The sequence below is a fragment of the Gnatocerus cornutus genome, chromosome 5 (genome assembly GCF_029298725.1).
Source record: "Gnatocerus cornutus isolate USDA-ARS CGAHR chromosome 5, icGnaCorn1.1, whole genome shotgun sequence".
Lineage (NCBI taxonomy): Eukaryota > Metazoa > Arthropoda > Insecta > Coleoptera > Tenebrionidae > Gnatocerus > Gnatocerus cornutus.
Window position 1 is genome coordinate 18,779,480 of NC_142237.1, and position 24,150 is coordinate 18,803,629.

Below are 24,150 nucleotides of genomic sequence, written 5' to 3' on the forward strand. Positions count from 1 at the left end.
TGTTAGGGTGCGAGACGTAAAGCCTCTGACCAAGATTCTAAAAATTGTCACCAAAAATTGTTAAATTGTGTTTTAAAACTACAGTTCAATTCATATTTTTGTCATTTATTCACTAATCATATTTTTTATTGTTTCAGGTAAGTGTTTTTGATGTCTAGAATTCTACATCTCCAAGCCTCATCAACCACGTGAGTGTTGGGTCTTCTCAAGTTTTATCTTGTTTTGCTAATTGAATCAGAGATCGTGGGAAAATGTTTTTGTGACTTTATTCAGAGTTAAGAGTACAGCTAATTTGGAAGATAATTAATTATTACGTAAATGCGCTTATTTACATGTCCCCGCCGTCCATGCTTGCATATTGGCACAAGAAAGTGTGACTAGCAATACAAAAACGAGATAGTTTTTAACTTTATTGGACGGATTCGGCCTCGTATTAATAAAAGATGCGTAAAAAAGATACATTATAACAGTAACAGAAATAAAATAGTAATTAAACTATACAATATTTACAACAGCATTCAAGTTGGTACCGAAATACGAATACGAAACTGTTAAATTTCTTGACTAGTTTCCACTTTTGCGTCCGCAAAAGTGGAAGTTAGTTTTTTCCAATGTTGTAGTAATTGAGCTACATGATACCTGTTAAAATAAAACTAATTCTACGTCAAGTCTATAATCACGCACTTGCAGGTTTTTGACCTATTGTATTTATCACCCACTTCCTCATTTTTTCGTTTATTGAAGTGTAGATCGCGGGATGTTTGCTCTTCGCGCAATTATCGTGGTGGCTGAGGATGCCCTGCAGTTCCCAGGTGTTTGCACTTTCTGCGAAGCACATCAAAGGAGCTCCCTCATCATTCTGAAAACATTTTGTTAGCAATTTTTTTTTAAACTATAGCAACATACGTAGCAGGGAGTTTTCTCAGAGTCTGTGTAACCAGCACAGATCTTGTCTTTGCTCATCAAGCCGTTGTAATGCTTCGTTGAGTTGCACTCTTCCGAGTCGACAATGGGTACTGGAAGGTAGTGGAGGTACTGATTCTTGCTCGGTTCTGTAAAAAAATGTTAATACCATCGAATAACGATGAGTTTACAAGTTTACCTCCGGGCTTGCTGACACCCCATCCTGCGATAACGCAGAGTTGACGGGGCTCGATATCGTTCTCAGGTAGACACATGGCGCTCACGTTTCTTGTCATCGTCAAAGGCTTCACGAGTTCGACCAAAACCGCGTCATTTGCGTACTCAAAGTGAGAAAACTTCGCCTGAAAAAACATCATGAGGCTTTTTCTTTCATTGTTGCGTTTTTTACCTGTGGGTGCGGCAGTATTCGACTGACTTGTCCAACTTGAGTGGTGGAATTATCCAAGTTGCTGAAAAAGTTGGTACTACCAGCGTACAATATCCAGTCGCTTGGGAGTACTGGAGTGGTACGCGCTAAGTCGTATACGCAACTATAACTGGCCATGACCCACGTGGGAGCTACCAAAGTCGCAGTACACTGCAAGTTCTGTCTCTTGTTGTAAAGAAGTGTCAGACTTGGCCATTGGGTTTCCACTCCGCGGTTACCACCAATGATGCGGGCCGAGTGGACGTCAAGAGTCGAATGGCTTCCACAAGCTGAAGAAAAGTTAGTCTTCGTCGTTTCGTAATAATAGTACCAACTTACCAAATTCTTGACACGTGATTGTCACCACGGTTTCGCAGGAATTGGTTTTTTCGAGTTGCGTTAAAACGGAAGCGCCGTAAGTTTGCTCGGGTTTCAGTTTGAGGAATATTTCCTGGGTTTCCGGGGCGGTACTTTCAGTGAGCGATGATCCTCCATACCCTAGTTTTCGACAGATTTGGTCCGAGTGAGTTTGGTTCCATTTATCCGAGCACACTGGGTACCATGAGTTGTTTCCAGATTTGACCTGACAAAATCATTTTATTTTTGAACCCCCCAAAGATTCGTACTCACCTCTAGATATTTCTTCTCTAGTCGGACACAGCCCCACTCGTCTGATTGATCAGCGCACTGACTCGCCCCGTCGCACACTTGCTCTTGTTTAATGCAGCCCCCGCCGATGGCACACTTGAACTCGTCGTTGCCACACTCTGAAAGAAGAAGTTAGACCGTTCAGAGAACCAGATTGTTAGAAAGTCGTACCACAAGAGCTTTCATCTTCTGCATTTATACAGTCGGACTCGCCATCGCATCTCCAGGTCTTTGGTACGCAAGTATTTTGTTCGGTGCAATGGAATGAATCTTCGCTACATTGATTGGTTGGACAGTTGTGCTCGTCTGACCCATCAAGACACTGGGATTTACCATCACACTTCCATAGGATGGGGAGGCAGCGGTTTCCTTGCCCGCAAGAAAATTCGTCGAAGCGACACGACCAATGGTCTAAAAACGCACCATTAATGGTTCGATCTTACCGTAAACTCCAGTACTTACCACAACTTGTTTCGTCACTACCATCGTTGCAGTTCTGGATACCATCGCACACAAGGTGTCTCTTCAAACACTGCCCACTTGCGCACTAAAAAAGAATTAGTATCTGTACCACCCAATCTCTCAATGGTACTTACTTGGAAGTTGTTAGGACACCCGTTCTTGACACAGTCGATTTCATCAGAACCATCACTACAATCATCTACAGAGTCGCACCTGTCATTTTCTGGGATGCAGTAACTACCATCTTTGACAGAAGTACCATTAACGCACTGGAACTGCCCATAACTACACCGTGCAGAATCTGGCACAGCAAAGTCTTCTGTGACTGGTCTGATGTCACTAAAAGGATGAGGTTGCGTGTCGCTAGGAACAGCAGATGTTAAAATCTCGTCTTCTGGCACTGTAGTGATGCCTTTCTCCAATTTGACTTTCTTCTCATATTTGGGTTTCTCTTTCTCGTAGTAGTTCTTCTTGCTGCCTTTACTTTCGTCGTACTTTGAAGGTTCTGATTCTGAAGGACCATTGTCAGTTTTGGTCGTGGTGGCGTCATTGATATCGTTCTCAGTATGATGGAACTTGTCCATTACGACTTGTTCTTCGATGGAGATGTCGTTTTCGGTATTTTCCAGTGGACTGGCGGCATCAAAAGCAACTCGTTTTTCGTTCACTTTACTTTCGTTATCTTCGTCAGATGGCAGCGGTACCACTGAGAGATCCTCTTCTATCGTCGGAATTTCAGTAGATTTCGCAGCCAAGAAGAGTTTCTCGGTTGTGGTGAAATCGGTTATAGCCTCGTTGACTTCGTAGGCTTGAGCAGTGTTGTCCGCTGCAGGCGTTGTCGAGTCTTCAGTTTGGTTTTTAGCATCAAAACGCACCGACTCTGTAACTGTGTCTAAAATTTCTGCGTGTACCGTTGAAGGAGTCTCCTTAGTGGTTGGAACTTCAGTCGTGATTATCTTGGTTTCAGGGACTTTTTCTCTATTAGTCGTTGTTTCCAACGCTATCAAGTCTTCAGTGCTGGTACTAATATCATCTGATACTTCCGAGGATTTGTTTTCTTGCGCAGCATTGTCGAAGAAACTGTTGCTATGGACGTTGTTTAAAATTTCTGGTGCTATCGTTGGATGGGTTTCTTCAGTTGTGGTGGTAGTAACTGGAGTGGTGATAACTACAGATCCTTCCGAAGTGGCAAGTGCTTGATTTTCAGTTACATTCATCGTTGCTTCCGTTGTTACTTCTTGTACCACAACGGGAACAACGAATGATCCAGTTTCTTTCGAATCTTCCATTTTCGGTACAAAGGTCGTCACTTCTATCTTATCAAGAACTTCATTGTCGTTACCACTTAAGGGTACGACTTTTAAAGCATCAGTGACGTTGGTGTCATGGGGGTTGGTAACATTCATTTGGTCGTTATCAAGGCGTCGCGGTGGTGTAGCTTCCGTTTCATCATCATGTGTTTCATTTTGCGGGAAAATGTGCTCTCCAAGATGCAGTTTGTTGACGAAGGTGTCGTTATCAATTTCCGGTAAAAACGGGGACATGTTATCCATAGCGCTCGTATTTTCCGTGCTGTCTATTACAGTAGCGTTTCCAAGTTCGGTGGAGTTTTTGATTTCTAAATCTGATGGTAAGACAACTGGCTGCTCGTTAATGATGATTGGTACTGTTTGGTTTTCTTCGGTTTCATGGACTTGGAGCAAGCGTGGTTGCTCGTTGACTTGTACCGGGATTAAAAGGTTTTCTTCGTGTGTTTGAGTGGTCAGCACGGGGTTTTCTGTGGTTACGTTGCTTTGCACGATTTCCATCACTGCTGGTGGAGCTTCAGTTTCTGCAGCTTTTGGTGTTGTTGTTATTTCTGGTTCGGCAAAAATGATGGAGTCTTGATTGTGTCTGGGTTCATTTTCAGTCCGTGGGGTAGTGGTAACGACAGGAACTATTACTTCAGAAGTAGACTCAGTTGAAGAAGGCGAAACTTCGTGGTTAGTCTCAGTCTTATTTTCGATTTCTGTCTTCTCCGTAGAGGATGTAATCTGCTCAGTGCTATGTTCAACTGTTATTATTGGAGATGGCTCTGCAGGTGGCTCCGTTGTCGGTTCAGCAACGGGTTCTGTATTGTGTTCTACAGCAGTAGGTTCCGCAGCTGGTTCTACATTTTGTTCAGTGCGAATTACTTGAGGTGCGATGGGTTCGGCTGTTGGTTCGGCTGTCGGTTCTGCTGCAGGTTCGGCTGTTGGTTCCGCAGCAGGTTCAGTTGTCGGCTGTGCTGCAATTTCAATCTTTACATCTGCTGCAGAGTCGGCTTTCGGTTCGGGTGTTGGTTCCGCTGCAGGTTCAGATTTCGGTTCCGCTGCAGGTTCGGGTGTTGGTTCCGCTGCAGGTTCGGGTGTTGGTTCCGCTGCAGGTTCGGGTGTTGGTTCTGCTGCAGGTTCGGGTGTTGGTTCTGCTGCAGGTTCGGGTGTTGGTTCCGCTGCAGGTTCGGCACTTGGTTCTGCTGCTGGTTCGGCAGTTGGTTCCGCTGCAGGTTCGGCAGTCGGTTCCGCTGCAGGTTCCGCCGTTGGTTCGGCTGTAGGTTCTGCCGCAGGTTCTACGACGCCAACCACACTAGACTGTGGTTCTTTTGTGGTTGTGACTACCTCGTGTTCAGCTGCAGGCTCTGACGTGGGCTCCGGAATTGTCTCAATATCGTGCTCATTGCTACTCTCAGTACTAGACTTTTGCGTGGTTGGTTCAGCGCTGGGTTCCTCAGGCACCACAGCCACGATGGAGTCGTGTTCGTTATTGTGTCTTTCCGTGGTCGGTACTTCCTGGACATAGTTTTGATTGGAGTGTTCCTCTGGGTTTTCTGTCGATTCGGGTTCTATTATAGGTACTGTTTCTTCTTGATGATGATAAGTTTCGACCAGCTTTGGTTCGGTAACTGGTTCGGGTTCAGGTTCAGCTGTTGGTTCTGGTTCTGGTTCGTGGATTTCATGTTCTTTCGTGGGTTCAGGCGAAGGCGAAGGCTCAGCTTGTGGTTGTACAGTCGTGTGATGCTCTTCTTCATGGGTCGGTTCAGGTTCAGGTTCCGGAGATGGTTCAGCTTTTGGTTCCGAAGTTGGTTCATGTTGCTCGTGGTAATGATGCTCCTGGAATTGAACATCATAGTCTTCCTGGTCACCGCAAGTTTTCCCATCGTGATTCAAATATTTTCCATCTGGACATAAGCACATGAAATTAGCCAATTTGTAGTCAAAGCTACAGTTGTATTCACATCCATTATTATCTATTTTGCATGAATCGATAATTCTTTCGACAGTGACAGTGTTGTCAACGACGTGATATGTGTCTACAAAACCATTATTGTTGTCGACAATGTTTCTCATTTTTCGTTTTAACATTTCTTCAGTGATTGGATCTTTGGCATTATGAATTCCGTCTTTAAACACCCACGTGATGCGATAGTTGACAACGACACTTCCGGAGCTGAAACGGGAACATTAACGACATGGAATAAAAAAAAAAACTAGAAAACTCACGAAAAGTCCATGACTTTGACTTCGATATCGGCGGCTCCGTAGTTCAATACATCACTAGAAAACAGGGAGTTCTTCAGGGCAGTCTCCACTTGTTCGGCGAGCTTTTTGTATTCAGTGCTGTTCTTATCGGCTAACGCGGGGGTGAATTCGAGGTTGTCTATTTTGAGCTGAGATTCAAGCGCTCGAGGAACTTGGATCATAGACGTGTCAGTGGTTGGTAGCGCCGGAGGGACGGTTACAATCGGGGGTTTGGGAGTTAAATCCGTTGGCGGTTTCGTAGTATCATTTATTACATTTTTCGGGAGTCCGAATACTCCGCCTGCTTTAATGATGGGTGCTTCGGTGGCCCCGGAGCCGAAATGCCGCGCGCTCACCTCGTGGATGGGGCCTTGATTGCCAATTACACCAACTGTGAAAAAAAATCGAGAGTTAATGCTAATTTCATTTTAAACAACTTTGTTTACAACAAAATGATGCTAATTTTATTAAGGCTAAACAGGATAAACGGCATTTTTCGCAACAAAAACTAGCACTATTGTCGTGGGCTATAATTATGAAGTGTGTCAAAGATTGTAATTAAATTAATTGTTGTTTTGGTACAAAAATAGGCAAAGAATGGAGAAAGGAAGATCTTAGGATGCAAATCATTCTTCTCGGTACTGATAGTATCAAATCGTGCAAGTTTTCGTTCCAAAATTACACTTACCTGCTGCCAAGATGCCGATGATAACGGCCGCGGCAACAATGCACAAGCACAATCCCCAACACAGACATTTGTTCCGTTTTTTCTTATTTCTTTTGTCCATGGTAACATACAGCTTTTCACCTCTGCAAATAAACCCTCCGTTAACATTTCATCAAGTTAAGTCGAATCAGCTACAGCTTAGCGTGATGAAGATAAACAGAAAAGCTCAGTCAGAATGAGTCTGTTTATCGTCATTTTGAGTAGTTAAAGGGCTTTAGCGTCTAAATTAAACCAACACCCAGTCATATCCACCATACACCAATGTTCCCCTATGTTTGTTTGTATTTCGGGCCGAATAAAATTATCGATCGATGTTGCCAAGTTTTGTCAATAGTTTTATTCAACCTTAGTGGTACCCGGTACTTATGGTGTCGTGGTATGAATGAATGTTGGTACCGTGTGTGTTCTAATGACGTCAGCCAGTCTGGGTATTCCACTACACCCTGTTCCGGGGATGTTATGGATAATCCTGTCATATTGTCAACTCCTGATGTAGCAATCATCTCGGCAAAAGTCACGCTGTTTCGACCTTTTCGAGTTTTGCTACAGACAAAAATTCTATTATAATGTACCACGTATTTCCCCTCGAAAGCGAAAGTGATTTTTTGACATGAATAGCAAGATGTTTTGGCAATCGAATTTCCTTGCTTTCAGAACATCCTTTATTTTGTACACGTCCAGGTTTCATCACGAGAAGGTAACAATCGGACTATTAAAAGTGATGATTTGGACTTTCCAAATAACAATCATCTGAACTTGGCAAGTGTGCAACGCGATTCAATTATTTTGATTTATTCCTTTAATTAGAAACTAATCAATTTATTGCCTGTTATAAAACAGGAAGATGTTCGAAATTCTTGTGTAGAAACTTTTATTTATATAATGTCGATTTTAAAGCGGTTTAACACTTTTCCGTTTAATTAAAATATAATTGAATTTGTGTTTTTATCGCGGCATTGGCAATGACATTGAAACATATTGTACTTTTACAAATTAAAATTCTCGTAGATCGGGAGCAAAATCTGAAATATTTTTATCTTCAGAGAAGAATGCAGGATTTAGATTTATAGAATATCTACCCGCATTACTTTCTCCAAGTGTGACCCTCATTTTTTAAGAAAATTACACGTGTGTACGTATCTAATCATTCTATTTTACATACTTTCAATTTAACTTTCAAACCGAGAGCCAGTTAGTGATATGAGGGTAAATGTGATAATTGTTGGTGATTTGCGACAACTCTGTCACCTTTTTATTTTCAAAAGTTGCTAAGCTTACTAATTTTTTCGCGGATGTAAACTCGCCATTGCTATTTTTAAAACCATGCCAATTGTCGAGGTCGACAGCTCCAAACTAAAAGTCCGAATCTGTTTTTGAGTATTTAAGAAAAGTTAGGAAATACATGACAATAAATTCTAAATGGTTTAATTTTTTTGATCAAGCTGTATATTTGTTTGAATTATCTCTAAATTTTGAGTAATAGAACTGCCAAACACCGGCACCGCTCGAATAATTTCAACCCATTTGGGACATTCTAAATAAGTAGGTAACAAAGCATCCGATTGTTTAGACTCCGTTAAATCAAGTCTATAATTTAGTCGGTTTTATTGTTTCTTTATTTATTGGCAATTGAATCGAATGTAGGTGTAGTTCATTTCTGCTAATTTGCGTGAAATTCTTATAGTGTCATTGCAATCTGCCGTACCTAAATTCAACCGGAAATACAAAATCGTCCGCCAGTTGCGAAATCCGTTAAACTTACCTCATATATTTCCTATGCTCGTTAACAGGAACAAAGTATTCATCGTAAGGATTCCCAATTTCTGCGTCGTTCTCCTTTTTGACCGGAATGCTGGTCATTCCATTGGTGCCGTTCTCATAAGCACCTGTCACATCTTTCCCTGCAGGTTTGAGATTGATTAACTCTAAATTAACGGCTTCAGTCAAAGGTTCCTCATTTTTATTCGGCGACGTGAGTCCCAACATGGTGGACGAGTTCAAGTCTCCATTATATGGCTTATTATTACCGAAAGTGGACTTAACTTCCGGTTTGTACTCTTCTTCTTGGAAAGCGGGATTATCGACGCCTTCATCGGCCTTTTTCCGTATCCTCGGCGATTCATTAAGATAACTAGTACTTTTATAGTTCTTGCTCATCTCTTCGAGATTGCTGTGATGTTCGAGAGTCTCGTTGATGTTGAGATTAGCCGTTGAAAGATAATGCGGCTGTTTCGTGGCCTTTGTCTCTTGAAAATCGGTTTCATCGTAATTAACTGGTAGGGTAATCTCGTTCTTGTGGTAGAAATTGTTGGGTTCTGGTTGTGGAGTCGTCGTGTCTAAAGAGGAACTGTTATCATGGCCGGAATGCGAATCTTGAGCCGTATCGCTGCCACCGTAGCTGCTATCAGCATCCATTTCTGCAAAGAAGAAAGTACTTTCACTCAAAGATTTTTCAAATGCAACAACGAAAAAACCTTTCTCTTAAAGATGAGCTTAACACTGAAGATATGAATGGAGAGCGCATTTCACCTGTTGGTGATGACTCGCGGCTAAACAACCAGACGCAAAGAACTACTCTCACGCCCGTGCCAACCCCGAAACACACATTTTGACGTACTGATTTCAGAATTGCATCGATAAAACTGATCAAATTGCACGCTGTATTAAGATGGCGATTGTTGCGAAATCGACCGTTTGAAAGTGAACAATAGCGGGAAAATGGATTTTGATATTGATATTCTAGAAACAAAAGTGAATATTTACAAGGCGAGCATCCGTCGAAATTGTATACAGTACGTCCCGTTGCGTCTCTAATTATCATTATTACATAATAAATTTATACATGTACAATTTGAAATAAAGTCAAGAAACGCGTGTGAATTCTTTCGATGACGGAAGTCGAAGGTACAATGAGATTAGAGTTGGGTTATACTCATGGCATCACTGAGTATTACGTGAGTAAATCGTGCATTATATTACTTGAAACTACCTTAGCTACCCACGCGGCAATTCCGACCTGGATTTTTATTGTGTGCAAATAGAATAGTGTTATGAATGTCGTTATTGCAGCTTGCAAATCACGTCAGAGCTGTTGCAACCAAAAGGCCCCATTCTCGTTCGCCTCAAAAATTTTGGCATTATGTATTTAAAGCTTTAAACCCAACAGGACTGACCATTTTAACGTGCAACCGTCTTCTACTTCCTTTGACTGCTGGGATATTCGATGCAATCGCTCTTGATCAGCTTCACATAACAAAACAAGAGTCATAACAAGTTAATAAAACCCACTTTATTGCACCAATTTTCCTGTCAACTTGATAGAGTAGTTACAATTTACAATAGTATTACTACTGTTTTTCTACGAGTCATTGTTCAGTTGAGCACATTTGATACTAAATATTTCCATACCGGCACGAACCCCTGAAACGTGCTTTTCTGAAACGAACGAAACGCAATTTAGATAACCTGGGAAATTGTTATGTCTACAATCTCGCATTGTTTTTCTGCCTATGCCACACTATAAAAGCTCAAGAATTTCTAGTCTACCCTATGATTTCCATAATATCCCAATATTAATCTGTGGGAACCAATGGTATTCGTGTCAACCCAATTTCGTCTGGTGTGCGAATTTCAACGAAAAACTGGTCGGTTTTACATACACAACGTGACCATGTCCGCCAACGGCTATAACCAAACATCCTAAACCATGAGCAAGAGAGTGGTTGACCTTGATTGTCCCACCAGTTGGATATAGAAGGAAAAGAACCCAACCGTTTCGCCTGTCCAAGAAACACAATTCCGTAACTACCATTACTCATAAACGAACTCACCAACTGCAGTTCCTATGTGTTCTTTTAGTTCATTGTTTCAAGATCGAGACGGTTACTGAATTGAGGAGAACAAAGCTCATCTACATTTCCTGCACGAGGGGTTGGAAGCTTTCGTTTAGACCCGGCGCTGATTCGAGATAATGAAGAGCGAAAGCTTCCGCTCGCGTGCAGTTTTAATCAGGGATTTGTAATTAACGATAGAAATAACAGTGATCAGGCGTGGTTTAATTACCGACTCTTTACTTCAACCAAAGCTTCACTTTCGGTGGCAAATTATTTAAATCACAGCACGAAACTTTGAGAGAACCGGAAGCCGTGTAATTTCCTCTCTTGAGAAGATTCGGTGGGAGCTCAAAGCATTCATACTCTATAATTATCTAGTTAAATAACTCTTATTACGCCAACATTGCTCAAAAGCTCATAACCGTGAAATTCCGGTTAATAAAACTCGATCTTTTTTTATATCATCATTAGACCAAATACGAAGACCCCCCAAGGTCGGTGAGCTACCTTTATCCTTAATTGTTTGAAAGGTCAAAAATTTGCTCTAACATCATCGATAAAACACTAGAAAGTTGTTCCAACGTCATCTATATCTTAACATAATTCAATTAACCTAGAAAAACGTGTTATTCGAAAGTAAAATTAAGGCACCTCCTACTGAAAAATGTGACCGTGGAAGACTTCGTAAAGAACGGAAGGAACAGAAGAAGTCAAAGAACATTAACCTTAGTCCAGACATAGTCATAAATGCAAAACCGAACCAATAAACGTTGTAGGCGTCTCTGCAATTACCGGCGATGTTGCAGACGAACACAAGAAACCAACTCCTGAGCGTGTCCAGACTGCAAAGCTCATAGCTCGCTTATGACGTCATTACTTTAGCTTTGTTCTTGTGGAAACACTCGAGTTTGCAATTAATTGAACTTGACCCATAAGTGGAACGGAAAAGAATTCGGAACTATTACTAAATTGGGTCCTTTCACTTTTTTCCAGACGAAGAGGTTTTTTTATTGGCGGAATCTACCGAGATTTGGTTCGGTGAATAATTTTTGGGGTTTTAGGAAAATTTGTTTTGGTCGGTTTTACTGGAGCGTTGCTGGAAATTGAAATTTTAATAGTAAAGTGACTAATATTTAATGTTGTAAAAGTGGTAATTTGTTTATGAAGGTTAAGAAGGGAATAATTGTCGGGCGAATAGTTATGACAGATAATTTATCACTAGTTTTCATTAAAAATGCAATTATAATTGTTATTGACGCAATTCGTTGTTGACTTATGAGCTTTTGGATGATGCTTTGTTTTTATATTAGAATATTAAGGGGATTCCAGCGGTATTTCGCTTACCTAAGGGAACTGTAAAGTAAAACCAAATTTCTCGAAAATATAGGGGAATTTTTTGATGATGAAAGATGGGGTTTACGCCATTGTTTTTTTCGATTTTTTTTATAAGAATCTGATGTTACATATCTTGGATTTAAAAATTTAATTTTTTTGAAAAAAATATAAGTATATAGAATTCTATTTCGGTGGATATAGCAAGCAAGTTATTGGTTCTCATTTTACTCAGAATTTTACGCAGAATCCAAAACATAGGTTTGCTATTTTTAACGTAGGTTCAGAATATACCAAAAAATGTTACAAAACTCAGCTGAGCACTCAGTTTCTTTAGATTTTCAACTTGCAACTTTTGAAACGCAGTACATTTTGACTTTATTTTTGTATTCTTTTTATACTTTCTTTGATTTTTTCAGTCTTCAGCTTAATTTGCTGTTTTTTCAGACTGTCAGTTTAATTTACTTATTGTGCATAGAACTTTGCACGCATTCTTTACCTGCTCAGCGAACTTGACCCATAAATGTAACGGAAAGAATTTAGACCCATAACCAATTCCTTTCACTTTTTTCCAGACAATATCGAACCAGCGCGAATTATTTCTCTGAATCATTATGCTTCTAAGGAGTGATTAATCTCACTGCTCTACCGAACCACTAAAATAAATCGTACGCGTTCTAGTTCCAGACACTTAACTTACATAACTGGAAAGAATTGGAAATCATGTCTTGGAGGCACTGAAAAATCAGTCTGAGGAATTCTAAAGACGACCTAACGTCGACCTTAAAAGCACGCTCACTTTCATTTCATCATAAAGAGGAACATCTCCAGCAGTTTCGAAATGTCAAAAGTAAAAACAACTGGGCAAAGGAAACAATTACGGACTTTGGAGGACGCAACCTTTAATCTTCTGGAACTGTATGGATACGACGTCGAAGATGAGCAGTTTTTTGTCTTACATAATGAGAAACCGCGAAGGTCACGATCAGAAAAACTAATTGACATTTGGATTCTATTTTTATCTAGCACAGGCAAAGACAAAATGCCTTGCAACACGAGTTGTTATCACGTGAAAGTGACATTCTCGTTCTGGGGCGTTGAAATTCAGTCACGTAGAAGAATAGTTCTTGCTTTAATTACCATAAAATCGATCAAATATTTAGTTATATCATCATCAAATTTTTGGGCGAATGACGAAAATGTTATTTTCCAGAACTTTAGTGGAGTGTGAAGTGTGAAACACGTCAATTTTGAAAGTCTTGGCCTCCATGCAACTATAAATTTATGCAATTTGTGACAATTTTTACTAATGAATGGGCGCAAATCTGTCATTATCTGCTTGGGCGCTTTTAGAAAAGTTGTAAAAATGACGTGACGCAAGTTCTAATAGATCACGGAATGAGGAAGAAGAAGAAGCGCGTTGATTAACAATTTATAAGATTGTGGCGAGAAATATGAAGCAGATTTACGAGTTTAGAAAGTTTTAAAAGACTTCGGGATATAAAAGAGAGACGGGAATTAAAATTCTTGGGAAATGAGAGATGGGCGATGGGCAGTTCAAGGATGGCCATGTTGTAGACTTAAGTACCCATTTTAGAAGTCTAGAAAAAAATTCTAATTTCTTAAAGTTTGCCAATATGAATAATCGAAAATATTTTAGGCCTCTTCAGAACAACGAATTCCAGGTATTTTCTGAACGACCTAAATCTTTGTCAAATTTGAGACCGTTTTTTGTTTAATTAACCTAAAATGTCATTCTACTTTTCGTAAACCACTTCCCCAATTCCTCATTTTGTAAGTACATAATGGTCTAATGACAACGTTAATCGCGCAATTAAATTTAATTGTGGATTAATTCTTTAAACCTTAATTTTTTAATACGATCTGAAATCTTCCACCGCCTTGACGTCAAAAGACCATGATTTGCACTAAAGATTCTCGTTTAATTGTCCAAAGAACACGTTTTCAATACACTGCAAACGTAGAATTTTGCTCCATTCTCTCAAACGACCTTGTTGAAGACAGATAAAAAATTTAATGAAATAATTACCAGAAAAACTCGTCAAAATCGTGTGCAATTACTCCAATAGGATAATTTTAATCGCCAGCAGTGCCAACAGAAAAATCGTCGGCAATATTCACCGTTTCGGTATTTAGAAAGTGCATTTCACGAACCCAGCGACAGCATGTATCAAAAAGCGGCAAATACAGTGTCATGTCAATTATAATTACACCAAGTTTCGAGTTTCACAATAAAAATTAAACAAAAGTGGGTTGCAATTTTTTGTTGAATTTTACTACTCATCTGAAGCTCACCTCGAGCTGCATTTCTCTTGCTGGGAGTGTTTAAGAATCTCAATAATGTCAATCTGGGATGTATGTATAACTACAAAGCCCGTGGGCGTTAAACGGGAAATAGTTGCATTAATAAGTCAAAGGCCGCAATAATTGGATGATTGTTGCAATCAATGAAAATTTAATCGTTCAAGTTGGGGCGTGGGCGAGGAAAAATGAATGTGACGCGATGATATTAAGACATTTAATGTGAAAGTTGCGACAGTTGGTGGAATCGCGTAAACTGTCACTATAAATTTCTAAAGCATCTCATTAATAAATAATAAGGCTATTAATGTAAACAAAATGATGTGTGATGAGATTACGCTAGAAAAGGCTTGTTATCTCAGAACGGGTTTCAGCTGTGAGTGATTTTAGCTCTTAATTTGGTCGCTCGGTATATCTGTCATCTTCCCGTTTCCTCAATCATCCTCGACCGTTATTTGGTGAGAAATAAATGAGAAACAGTACAATAAGCTAGCGGATTTCATTATACGCAGTTTTCTGGAAAATGTTTTCTTTTATCACGACGTTATCAAATTTAGATGGTGAATTAAAGCTTGGAATTTCTAGAAGAGTGCTCGTGGATTTAACGTTATGTGCATTTTTCTTGGAAGAATCAGCGGTTTATTGGTTTTATTTTAATGGCTTAATACGTGTTCTTTTCTGAGGACTGGTAATTAACACGCAGAAGCGTGAAGTCGGCTACAAGGTAGAAAAACACCTCATGATTCATTCATTTTTCAAAGAGCGTAAAATGCGAAAAAAAAAACGAAAATGTGAACATGCTTATTCATCTGAACAATACTTCTTTCAACTTTTTTTTAGTTATTTGTTTATGCATTTTAACAAAATTAAGCTATTTACTTATAATATCATTGTTAGAACAAATTATTGTTCCCAGATATTATATTATTATTCTAAAAAAATATGTAGATAATTATAATCATCATTAGTATTCTTTGCAATATTGGACTTGTTAGTATAATTCTAGTGAAACTGCTCGTTATTGAGTTTCATCAAGCAACTAGTCAATAGCTCAATCAGCAAATCTGTCAGCTCCTTGCAAAAAATTCCGCATCTTCCTTGGAGAAAGTGTTCATGATCACCCGTTCCTCACATTTTTACTCTTCATATAAATAATTGCACTCTCACTTCTCGCCTTGCAAATTTTCCAATTTTTTCTCAATTTCTCGTGTTAATTTTTTGTTCTTTGTTCAGTCCAACGCACAATAAGAGGCGTTAAACAATCCCCTCTTTGAGCAAGGAAAACCGTTGCAACAGACTATGACGTGTCAAATATTAGCCTGTTTTATGAATGGATAAAAGAACGGCTGAAGGACAACCTCTCCTTATAAGTGAAACGGTTCCTGTTACATATTCATAAAAAGCATTGTCGCTAAGATAGGAATGTTCCAACTCAAAACTGCAAAAAATCGTAACTTATTGGATCTATCACGTGCGGCTGTTAGGTAATTTCTATTTCTCGTCATGGTTGGAAAATTCTTGAAATCGATAGTCATACGGGTGACAAAACTGAGAAAATGTTGTATCAAGGTAGATTGGATATGAATCTGCATGGCAAAAATGGAAGAGTTCGTAGCGTGACTGCACGTTGAACTCTCTTTGTGTGGAGAGGTCGCGAATCTTCACCTCTTATTTTAACGTCTTTTCAGTGTTTCAATTGGTTTACGCGGAGTAATTATCTTATTTGACATTGACAGCAATCGTACCAAGGTTTGACTAGAAAGTCAAATTTCGGGATTTGCGTTTTTACCTTGTCCATTCCTCTTTACCGTTATTACACATTCAAACGTTGTCTCTGAGTAAAAGTGAAATCCAAACAATTCGCCTCGAGCACTGATCTATATATTGTATGTTTTATTACAAGAACGTCCTTGCAAATCGTAACAGGCTAATCAACCATGGAAATTGCAAGAAGTCGAGGTTTTACCACTCGGACGAATTTTCCGTTTTTTCAGGTCAACGCCCGGTGGATGAATGGACCGAATTAGACAGTTTACAAATGATCCTTTGTTGGTGGAGAGTGTTAAGGCATGCATGTAATTCGAGATTTTAATATACCATACAGTGCGAGTCTAGTGAGATGGAAACTTTTTCATTCATGAGCTGAGACAATGGGGGAAAAGTCTTGTGGTTTTTGCGTTCAATCGATGAAATTGTTATCTTTACAGGTATTTGTTTAATTGCATTTTAATAGGCTTGGTTTATGTAATTCCAAGGTGGATTTTATAATCGATTTCGTTATATCATAATTTCTTGGTGTCTTTTGACGCGGCTTTTCATGGTAACGAATCTACAATTTTGAATTAATTAATTTTCTAGACTGTGTTATTACTTTCTATACTGTTTTTGATCTGATTTTCTCTCAGAGCAGGTTCACAAATATTTTCACAAAAAAGTCATCTTTTTCGCAAATATTCATGAAAAATGCCAACTATCTATCACAGTGAAAGACGCCACACTTTCTGTAAACACTTTTAGTGATTGAAAGGAGATTCTAAGAACAATGATCACATTTTCTGCCGTGGGGAACAATATCTCATTCTCTCTAATATTTCAAAAATCGCCGCCCCAAATTCGGTGAAGGATTATTATATTTTACTGCCACTTAATTGCTCTTCGAATTGTTAATTTAGGTCGAATTTACATAGTCACATTAGTCGATTATCAATAATTAAGATCGTAAAGTGTAGAAAATTTAAGACCCAATTATCTATTTGTGCAGACTTGTTCTGATCTTGACCTGAAAGATATCGTTAAAATGAAGGATATTTTAAAATAAAGTGATATATTACAAATCTGTATAATGTTGGCAAAAGGCGACTTGTTATTTTATACGAAAGTGGTGTAACAGTTGGTAAGAGAAAGGTGCAGGCCAAGGAAAACATATCAAAAAGATCATTAACATAACACCGAAATTAAGATGTTAACAGTTTGATGATTGTTTTCAGTGAACGCTCGAGTCAATGTAATGAAAACAGTCGTGTAAGTTTGTTTGCACATCCTGTATACAAGAGCAAAAACCTGAAAACTGCCGGTTATCGGCGTTTCCTCAGGTTCTACTTTAAATCTTGGTCGTGGTGATTATGGAGTTATCACGGAAATGTAGTAAACAAAATGTGAATCATTGATGAATTATTAATAAGTAGAACACGTAAATTTGTTATTTTATTGCCGTTAGAGTTATTCTCCGGCTATTTTGTGGTTGTTTGTAACCATTATGCAATTGGTTGGTCACACTGGAGGCTACTTGCATTTGCACGTCTTTGTTGTGATGACACTGCTATTAAGACTTATTGTGTTATCGGAAAACATGTAAATTGCCTCTTTTAAGCATGACGTATTCATCAGAAAATTGAGATGCTTTTTAGATAAAATTCGCTTTCTGATCCAGGATGCCGTTTAAAGGTTATGAATTATCTCTAAACCATTATTATTTATTATTATCATTCCTATTTAAATTCGGATAAACTTAACATCCGGTACAGTTAACCTTGTAATTTTGATTTAGATTAAACGCCAATGACATAATCCAAGGTTCCAAAATATACAAACTTAACCGTTTTATTACTGAGCAATGGTCTAATTTCAAGTTAACTTGCGCGGTTTTGTAAGCGAAATGCAAAATGAGCTCGTTTTGATTTAAATTTCTCAAATTTGAATTCCTGAAGCCATAATTTGTAATATGATCGCTACAATTTCAACCAAGAAATCGATCGTCTAAAAGATTCTAAACTATGTGGAAAATTCGGAATGCTTAATATATCCTGTAGCTATCGAGGAAACTTCATATATCCAGGTCACATTATAAGTACTAATTGGTCATAATTAGAAAATCACAAAAACTACTTTTTCTGTTTATCACTTGCATTTTTGCAACAGCAATGTACTTTTAGCAGTAGATAAAATGACGTCACAAACCACTCATGACGTGTTCTCCCTGATTGCATGGCCCACATTAAAATGTCATTAAACTGTACACTCCTTGAACAAAATGGTGAAAATACACGTTTAAATAAATTACACCTTCGAGTACAGTAACCAAAAATTATCATTTTAGTACGTAACAAATCAAAATTTACCAAACCGACCTTGACTGATGCAAACGAAAGTCGTCAATCATTTTCACTAGTTTTGATTTCTATTTGTCGAAGAGTTCAACGCATTCGTAATTAGGAGATAAAGCTATTTTGATATTTCTTGTCAATTAGAAAGTGCGCAAATGGTTTGTCTCTTGACGTACCGTCGAAGTCTCTCGTTACGAAATGACTTTTATGATTTGATTGAAAAAGGCGTCACAGTCTATCGGTTTGACCCATAGCTGTTTATTGGACAAGAGACGACGTTTGCCATGGACATACTGATTAGTCATCGGTCATTGAGCACTCTATAACATCCTGTTAGGGACGGACGAAGAGAGAACTAAAAATTGAGGAATTTTATTAACACGTGGATCGCGAAAAAGTCACTTTCTGCATTAATTAACGGTTGAGTAATAAGTTTGGGGCTTCCGGTTCTACGCCGAATTGCGGAAGGAAACGATGCACTTGTGCATAGGCAAACAGACGAACCGAGAAAGTCAATATTTCAAGATTGGTTCGTCATTTCGGTTTCTTTATTAGCGTGTTAACTCTAATGGAATTATCGGGAATTAGCGGGGACTCACCTATGACGGTGAAAAACACTATATCATGGTATGAAGCACTGCACTAATTTATGGTGTTAACACCCTAATCTTCGGGGACACCTGAAACAACGATAACAAATTAAAATGTTGAAAAGTTAACAGGTTGTGTTTGCTTGATTACCCAAAATATTCCGATTTCTATAGTTTAATTGGCAATGGTGAAATAATTTGGCTTTCAAATTCTTTAAAACGTGCGTTATGTGTGTTGTGTGAACGAGCCTTTCCTTTACTTTTCAGTTGGTATTGTTGGATGACCTTTGCAACAATTTATTCAAGCCAGAACAAAAGGAGTATAATTGAGTGGGATATTTAATTAATTAAGCCGATTTTGCAAGTTTGTGGTAGATCTCCAGATGATCGTCACTTGCATAAAACTATTAAATTTAATAGACTCCATTGTGCAAGAAATTCTTTGCACAAATAGACTGGAAACTGTTGAAACTGCAAATACAGTGACGTCATGACAAAATTTAGAAGTATGCTAAAGACAAACAAAAGGGTAGTGAGGTGCAGCCTTACGACGCCTGATAATCCAAAAATGCAGTTGCAACAACGTTACTCAAATGTTCAAATCTTATTAGAACTTGCCAAGCGTGGGTGCTAAATTTTTCCACAACTTCTAGTTTGAACCTACCATGAATTGCAGAGATGTCAGATCCTCCCGGATGCTGCTCCTGCACACATTCACTTTTTATAAATGAACTTATGGTAGAAAATCACAAAGGTCACTAATACAGTCTTTCGCCACTTGTTGCCCGGTTCTTGTCGGTCGCTTACTGAGGGTTCATGACGAAGAGAACCACAGGTAACACCGGTTCACCTGTTTGAATGCAAGGTGGGGCAAAACAGAGTGTGTGGAGGATAGGTGGTCCGAAAATTATTGGTCATACAGACGTTTTTACGACACGAGAGAAAAATAGATTTCACGGAATATGCTTATCAGAACAGCTATAGCTCGGTCGTAAAATTTTGAACACTGTTCCGATATTATATAATTTGAGTATTTAATTCAAAAATGCGAAAAGAACGAGCGATCTGTGATCTAAATTGGTTACTGAGGTAATTGAACTACTTTTACATTTTATTATAGCTGAAATAGTTTTATGTAATGCTGTAACTGCAACTTTTACATGTTCTTAAAAGGAGTAAAAAGAGATGATAAAAATGTTACTTTTCTTGTTTTTCTTTCTTCGACTGAATTTATTTACAATTGTATAATGTTACTACCCACCTAATGGAAATCGCACCGTTCTTGAAACTATACAGCGTGTTCACAAATATGTTAAATATTTCAAATATTTCCGGTCGCAGGTAAAATCTGATTTATTAAGGGAAGCAACCCTCCGGAAATGCGGCATCCTTCGAGGAAAAGCAACAATTGTCTTGAAGATTAACTACTCCAATTTAATACAAAGGAAGTTGTTATAGCATACTTTATAACGCGACTATTTATCTTCCAAATGGATAATCAGCCGTAACGATCAGACCTAAAGATTCGCCATGTGTAATTAAACTAAATGTTGAAGCAACGAAGCAAAGAGATCGCAATCTGAAACGAACTAGAAGATTCGTTTTCGGAACTGTTGACTTCCTAGAAGAATCACCGGAGCCCTAGGTCTGAGTAATTCTTTTTTAACGACTCGCTTTCTCAAATTCTGTTCAATTTTCAAGGCCAGTTCGTGCTTTACTTCTAATTAATTAATTTAGCACGAGTTTTCTAAAGTAAAATAGTTTAGTTCACATGCAGTTTCTTTAATGGATCGTGAGATCTATAATTATGGCACTGGTGTATTATTATATAGTGTTTACGGGCAATATTGGGTTATTGTGGTTAATGAAGCATCCACGGAGGTGCAGTTAAAGTAGTAATGGCTCATTCTGTTTATTTGAAGTAATTGAGCTTTGTTCTATTGCTAAAAATCTGTTTAGTCGTATGCTAAAATTGCTCATAAAAGTCGTCTTATCAACTTTCTAACTTTCTTGGAACTGTTTATCTCATTTCGGGGATTATAGGGTTTCAGGTAATAAAGGTGGCTCTAAATTGCTGGTTAATAGCTGCTCGAACGAACTGAAGAGTTGTTTTGGATATGTTGAGATTTTACCAGTGGGTGTTCATGGGTGTAATTTTCGTAATTTCTAGACCATGGACTGAATGGTAAAATGTTGATTTAGAGGTGAGGGCTGAAACTTCTTGTGTTAGCAGCTTGTTTTACTAAATATTTTTTTAATTATCGCCACTTCCTCATTTAGCGAACTTTCGAACAACCATGAAATGGTTACTCAAATCGGATTGTAATTTAATGAGTGTAATTTGGAATGTAAAAAATTTCAAGCTTGCAATTTCACAAATAAAAATTTGCAGAAATTAAACAGAAAGTTCTAAAAAACTGCTAATTTTTGGTCCTCGATTTTGTAGATTTGTGTGTTTAACATGGAAGGTTAAACCAGTAACTGCTGAAAATCTCAAGCGTGTAACCCAATAAATGAAAAAACTCCGGAAATAATTAACTCTGGTTGTAAATAAAACTTTTTATTAAAACTGTATCACTATCCTAAATTACAAAATAAAATAATCATTACAATCTCAAGCAACTCCCTGCAAATACGAAGTAGTCGCCCCCCCATTCCTGTCCACAGTTCCATAACTGTAGCTATACGGTCCAAGCGTTAAACTGGTTGCATCTCTTTTGGGCCAGGCTTGACTCTTGTAACTATTACAGGCGATCAAGCTATTCATAGCTGGAGGTCGACTCTTTTCGATGGAGATTCCGTTTCCAACAGACCTTATGCTGTGAAGTAAAAAATTAGTTACTAAATTAAACGAAGAATTTAACTGACCTTCTGACGCTTTCGTTCACACTGGCTTGCTGCGATTTTCCGTAGCTACTTTCGGGGATGTCCCCGTTGGCTACGTGCTTCTCTTCTTTGAGTTCGACGTACACTTGTTGTTTCTTGCCGAAGACTAGGAAGAGCGTGACGATAAGTCCGATGCCTAAGTGGAGGGCGACGATGAACATCGATGAGTGTCTGAATCCGATGTTGTCGTAGAGGATACCGCTGATGGAAGGTCCAATGAAGGCGCCGAGGGCGAAGGTGCTAGTCCAGAGCCCGGAGATCAAACCAAAGGTTTCGAGGTTGTTGGGAAATCCGTGGGCTCTAGTGAAAGAATGTCAATCTCTGGGAGTTACCGAGCTGAATTTTACTTACATGCTCGTCCTGAGAGCGTCGGTGAAAGATGCAACCAACTGCGCGGCGATTCCCAGACCGTGCAGAACTAACCCAACGATAGTCACCCATAAAATCCTAAAATTTGCTGTTAGGAAGATCCAGGAGAGGAGGATCAGACTTACGTTTGAGTGGGTACAAAAGGCGCTGGTCCAACCAAACTGAAACCTGCTGCCACGAGGACTGTTCCTATAATTGTAATGACTTTTGGATGACAATACTTATCACAGAGCATTCCAAAACCGGGGGCTGTCACGGCATATACGCCCCCGTTTATCACAAACATTAACCCCAGAATAATGGGGGCTAGGTAAAATTGGCGAAGATGAGGCTCTAAAGTTGCTTGTAAAAACCCAATTGACATGCTCGTTACCACGATGCTACCGCAGGCTACGAGGACGCCGGGGATACGCAGGGCTTTGAACATGGAAGCTGAAACAAAAAGATTAAGCTGAAGAAGGAGGACGCTAGGGTTAACTTACGCCCTTTTTCTCTATCTGTACCATCTTCATGTTTGGGTAAAACGAAAGCTGTTAAAATGGCTGATAAGAAAAGCGCTGAACCCATGATAGCGAAAGGCAGAGTGTACCCCCCCACTTGGTACAAAGCACCGCCGACTGTGGGCCCCACGATCAGCCCCAAACCGAAAAACGTCTCCAAGGATGCAAAAGTCGTGGCCACATTGTCTGGGAACTCCTTCGCGATGATTGCAAAGCTCGCCGTCAAGAAAGCTGCATTTCCCATCGCCTCAACGATCCTGATGATAAAACTAAGAATAATGAAAGGATAATGACCCTCGACTTTATCCAAGAGTCTGAAATATCTTCGTTAGTTTAGTCCAGAACCAACCCAAAGAATACCCAAATAAAATGGCGCAAATGCCCGTTGTGTAAATCCCTCCATTGAAGGTAACTTTCGGTCCTATCTTATTTAGATGCTGTCCATATATGGGACTGATGAGAAAAACGATAAGCTCGAAAATACCAAAAACTAGCCCATACTCTGTGGCCGTGCATCCTTTTCTTTCGGCCTGAAAATGAGCGAAATATGGTCAGGGGGATATTTCATGCTTCATTATTTTATCCAGAAAGATCAAGTTTAATTGAAATTGAAAATATGTTGACAAAAATTTCGAGTGATGTAATTTGTTTTTGACAACATAAATACTGCAATTAGTGCTATCGAAATTTAGGGGAAATCTGGTTAAATTGCACTTTGTGTAGGAAGAATTTAATGAAAAAAAAAGAATGATTCTCACTTCGGCGGGATAAAAAGGCGCTTGCAAAGACACACAAATCGCATTACAGAAGTCAGCGATACTGATCACAACCAAAGTCAGCCACTGTCGCTTGGTAAACTGCACCATCTTGACTTTTTTCTCGAAAATTTATCAGTTCTTCACTTTTTTCACAAATCACAACACTAAACAGAAGTACGACAGTTCCATAAATATTAAATAGTTATTATAGAAGAACGTTCGATTTATCATATTGCCGAAAGTGCCATCGTCACACTGTAACTTTTTTGAACGCAAAATTCGAATGATTTGGCTCCATTGGACACACGAAGGAGGAGCCATGTCTCGGTTCAAAGTTTACAAAGTTTATCGGTTTGCCATGATTATGATAAATAAGCATGTTTTTACTTTGGTACAAAAATTTGCTTTCTTCGTGCTATATTGTGGATTTAAAGGGTTTTTGACACTTTTTTGTCATATCGTCGAGTTGGTTTTCCTAACAAAGCAGATGGTTTTCTTGGTGGAATTTCATGAGATCATGAGGAATGTTAAAGAGCTGTTATCAAATCATAATATTTACATTTAAATGGACAATGCTTCGTTATAGTTGAACAGGGCAAAGGTTGCTTAATTTTTCTTTGTTATTGGGGCTAGAATTGTTCAGTTAAAGGATTAAGTCGATGATGTGTCGTTTGTTTTAATAGGTAGCTGATTTGTAAATAAAAGATTAAAAAAGGGGACAAGGATAAGGATTTTGTGGGGCACCATTTTATGA

The 24,150-nt window shown here is 38.9% G+C and overlaps 2 protein-coding genes across 3 annotated transcripts; both read right to left on the reverse strand.

Annotated features, from left to right (window-relative positions):
- Positions 1–247: 247 nt before the first annotated feature.
- On the reverse strand, positions 248–19,736 carry LOC148175419 (uncharacterized). Of its 2 annotated transcripts, XM_088036334.1 has the most exons (15): positions 19,548–19,736; positions 18,893–18,973; positions 8,466–9,120; positions 7,100–7,246; positions 6,665–6,786; positions 5,959–6,367; positions 2,575–5,905; positions 2,441–2,525; positions 2,150–2,389; positions 1,961–2,097; positions 1,670–1,913; positions 1,313–1,620; positions 1,103–1,265; positions 907–1,052; positions 248–859 (listed from the first exon to the last, which is right to left on the reverse strand). In XM_088036334.1, exons 3-15 carry the CDS (start codon positions 9,116–9,118, stop codon positions 677–679), a joined length of 6,168 nt encoding a protein of 2,055 aa, XP_087892460.1. In that variant the 5' UTR covers positions 9,119–9,120; positions 18,893–18,973; positions 19,548–19,736; the 3' UTR covers positions 248–676. The 2 variants fall into 2 exon arrangements, with proteins under 2 accessions (XP_087892460.1, XP_087892461.1); XM_088036335.1 differs by lacking the exon at positions 7,100–7,246.
- Positions 19,737–21,427: 1,691 nt separating this feature from the next.
- Positions 21,428–23,685, reverse strand: LOC148175420 (MFS-type transporter SLC18B1-like). Its single transcript, XM_088036385.1, has 7 exons — positions 23,397–23,685; positions 22,999–23,168; positions 22,621–22,952; positions 22,264–22,570; positions 22,121–22,216; positions 21,752–22,069; positions 21,428–21,702 (listed from the first exon to the last, which is right to left on the reverse strand). The coding sequence occupies exons 1-7, from the start codon at positions 23,502–23,504 to the stop codon at positions 21,498–21,500; spliced, it is 1,536 nt and encodes a 511-aa protein (XP_087892511.1). The 5' UTR covers positions 23,505–23,685; the 3' UTR covers positions 21,428–21,497.
- Between the last annotated feature and the right edge of the window lie 465 nt (positions 23,686–24,150).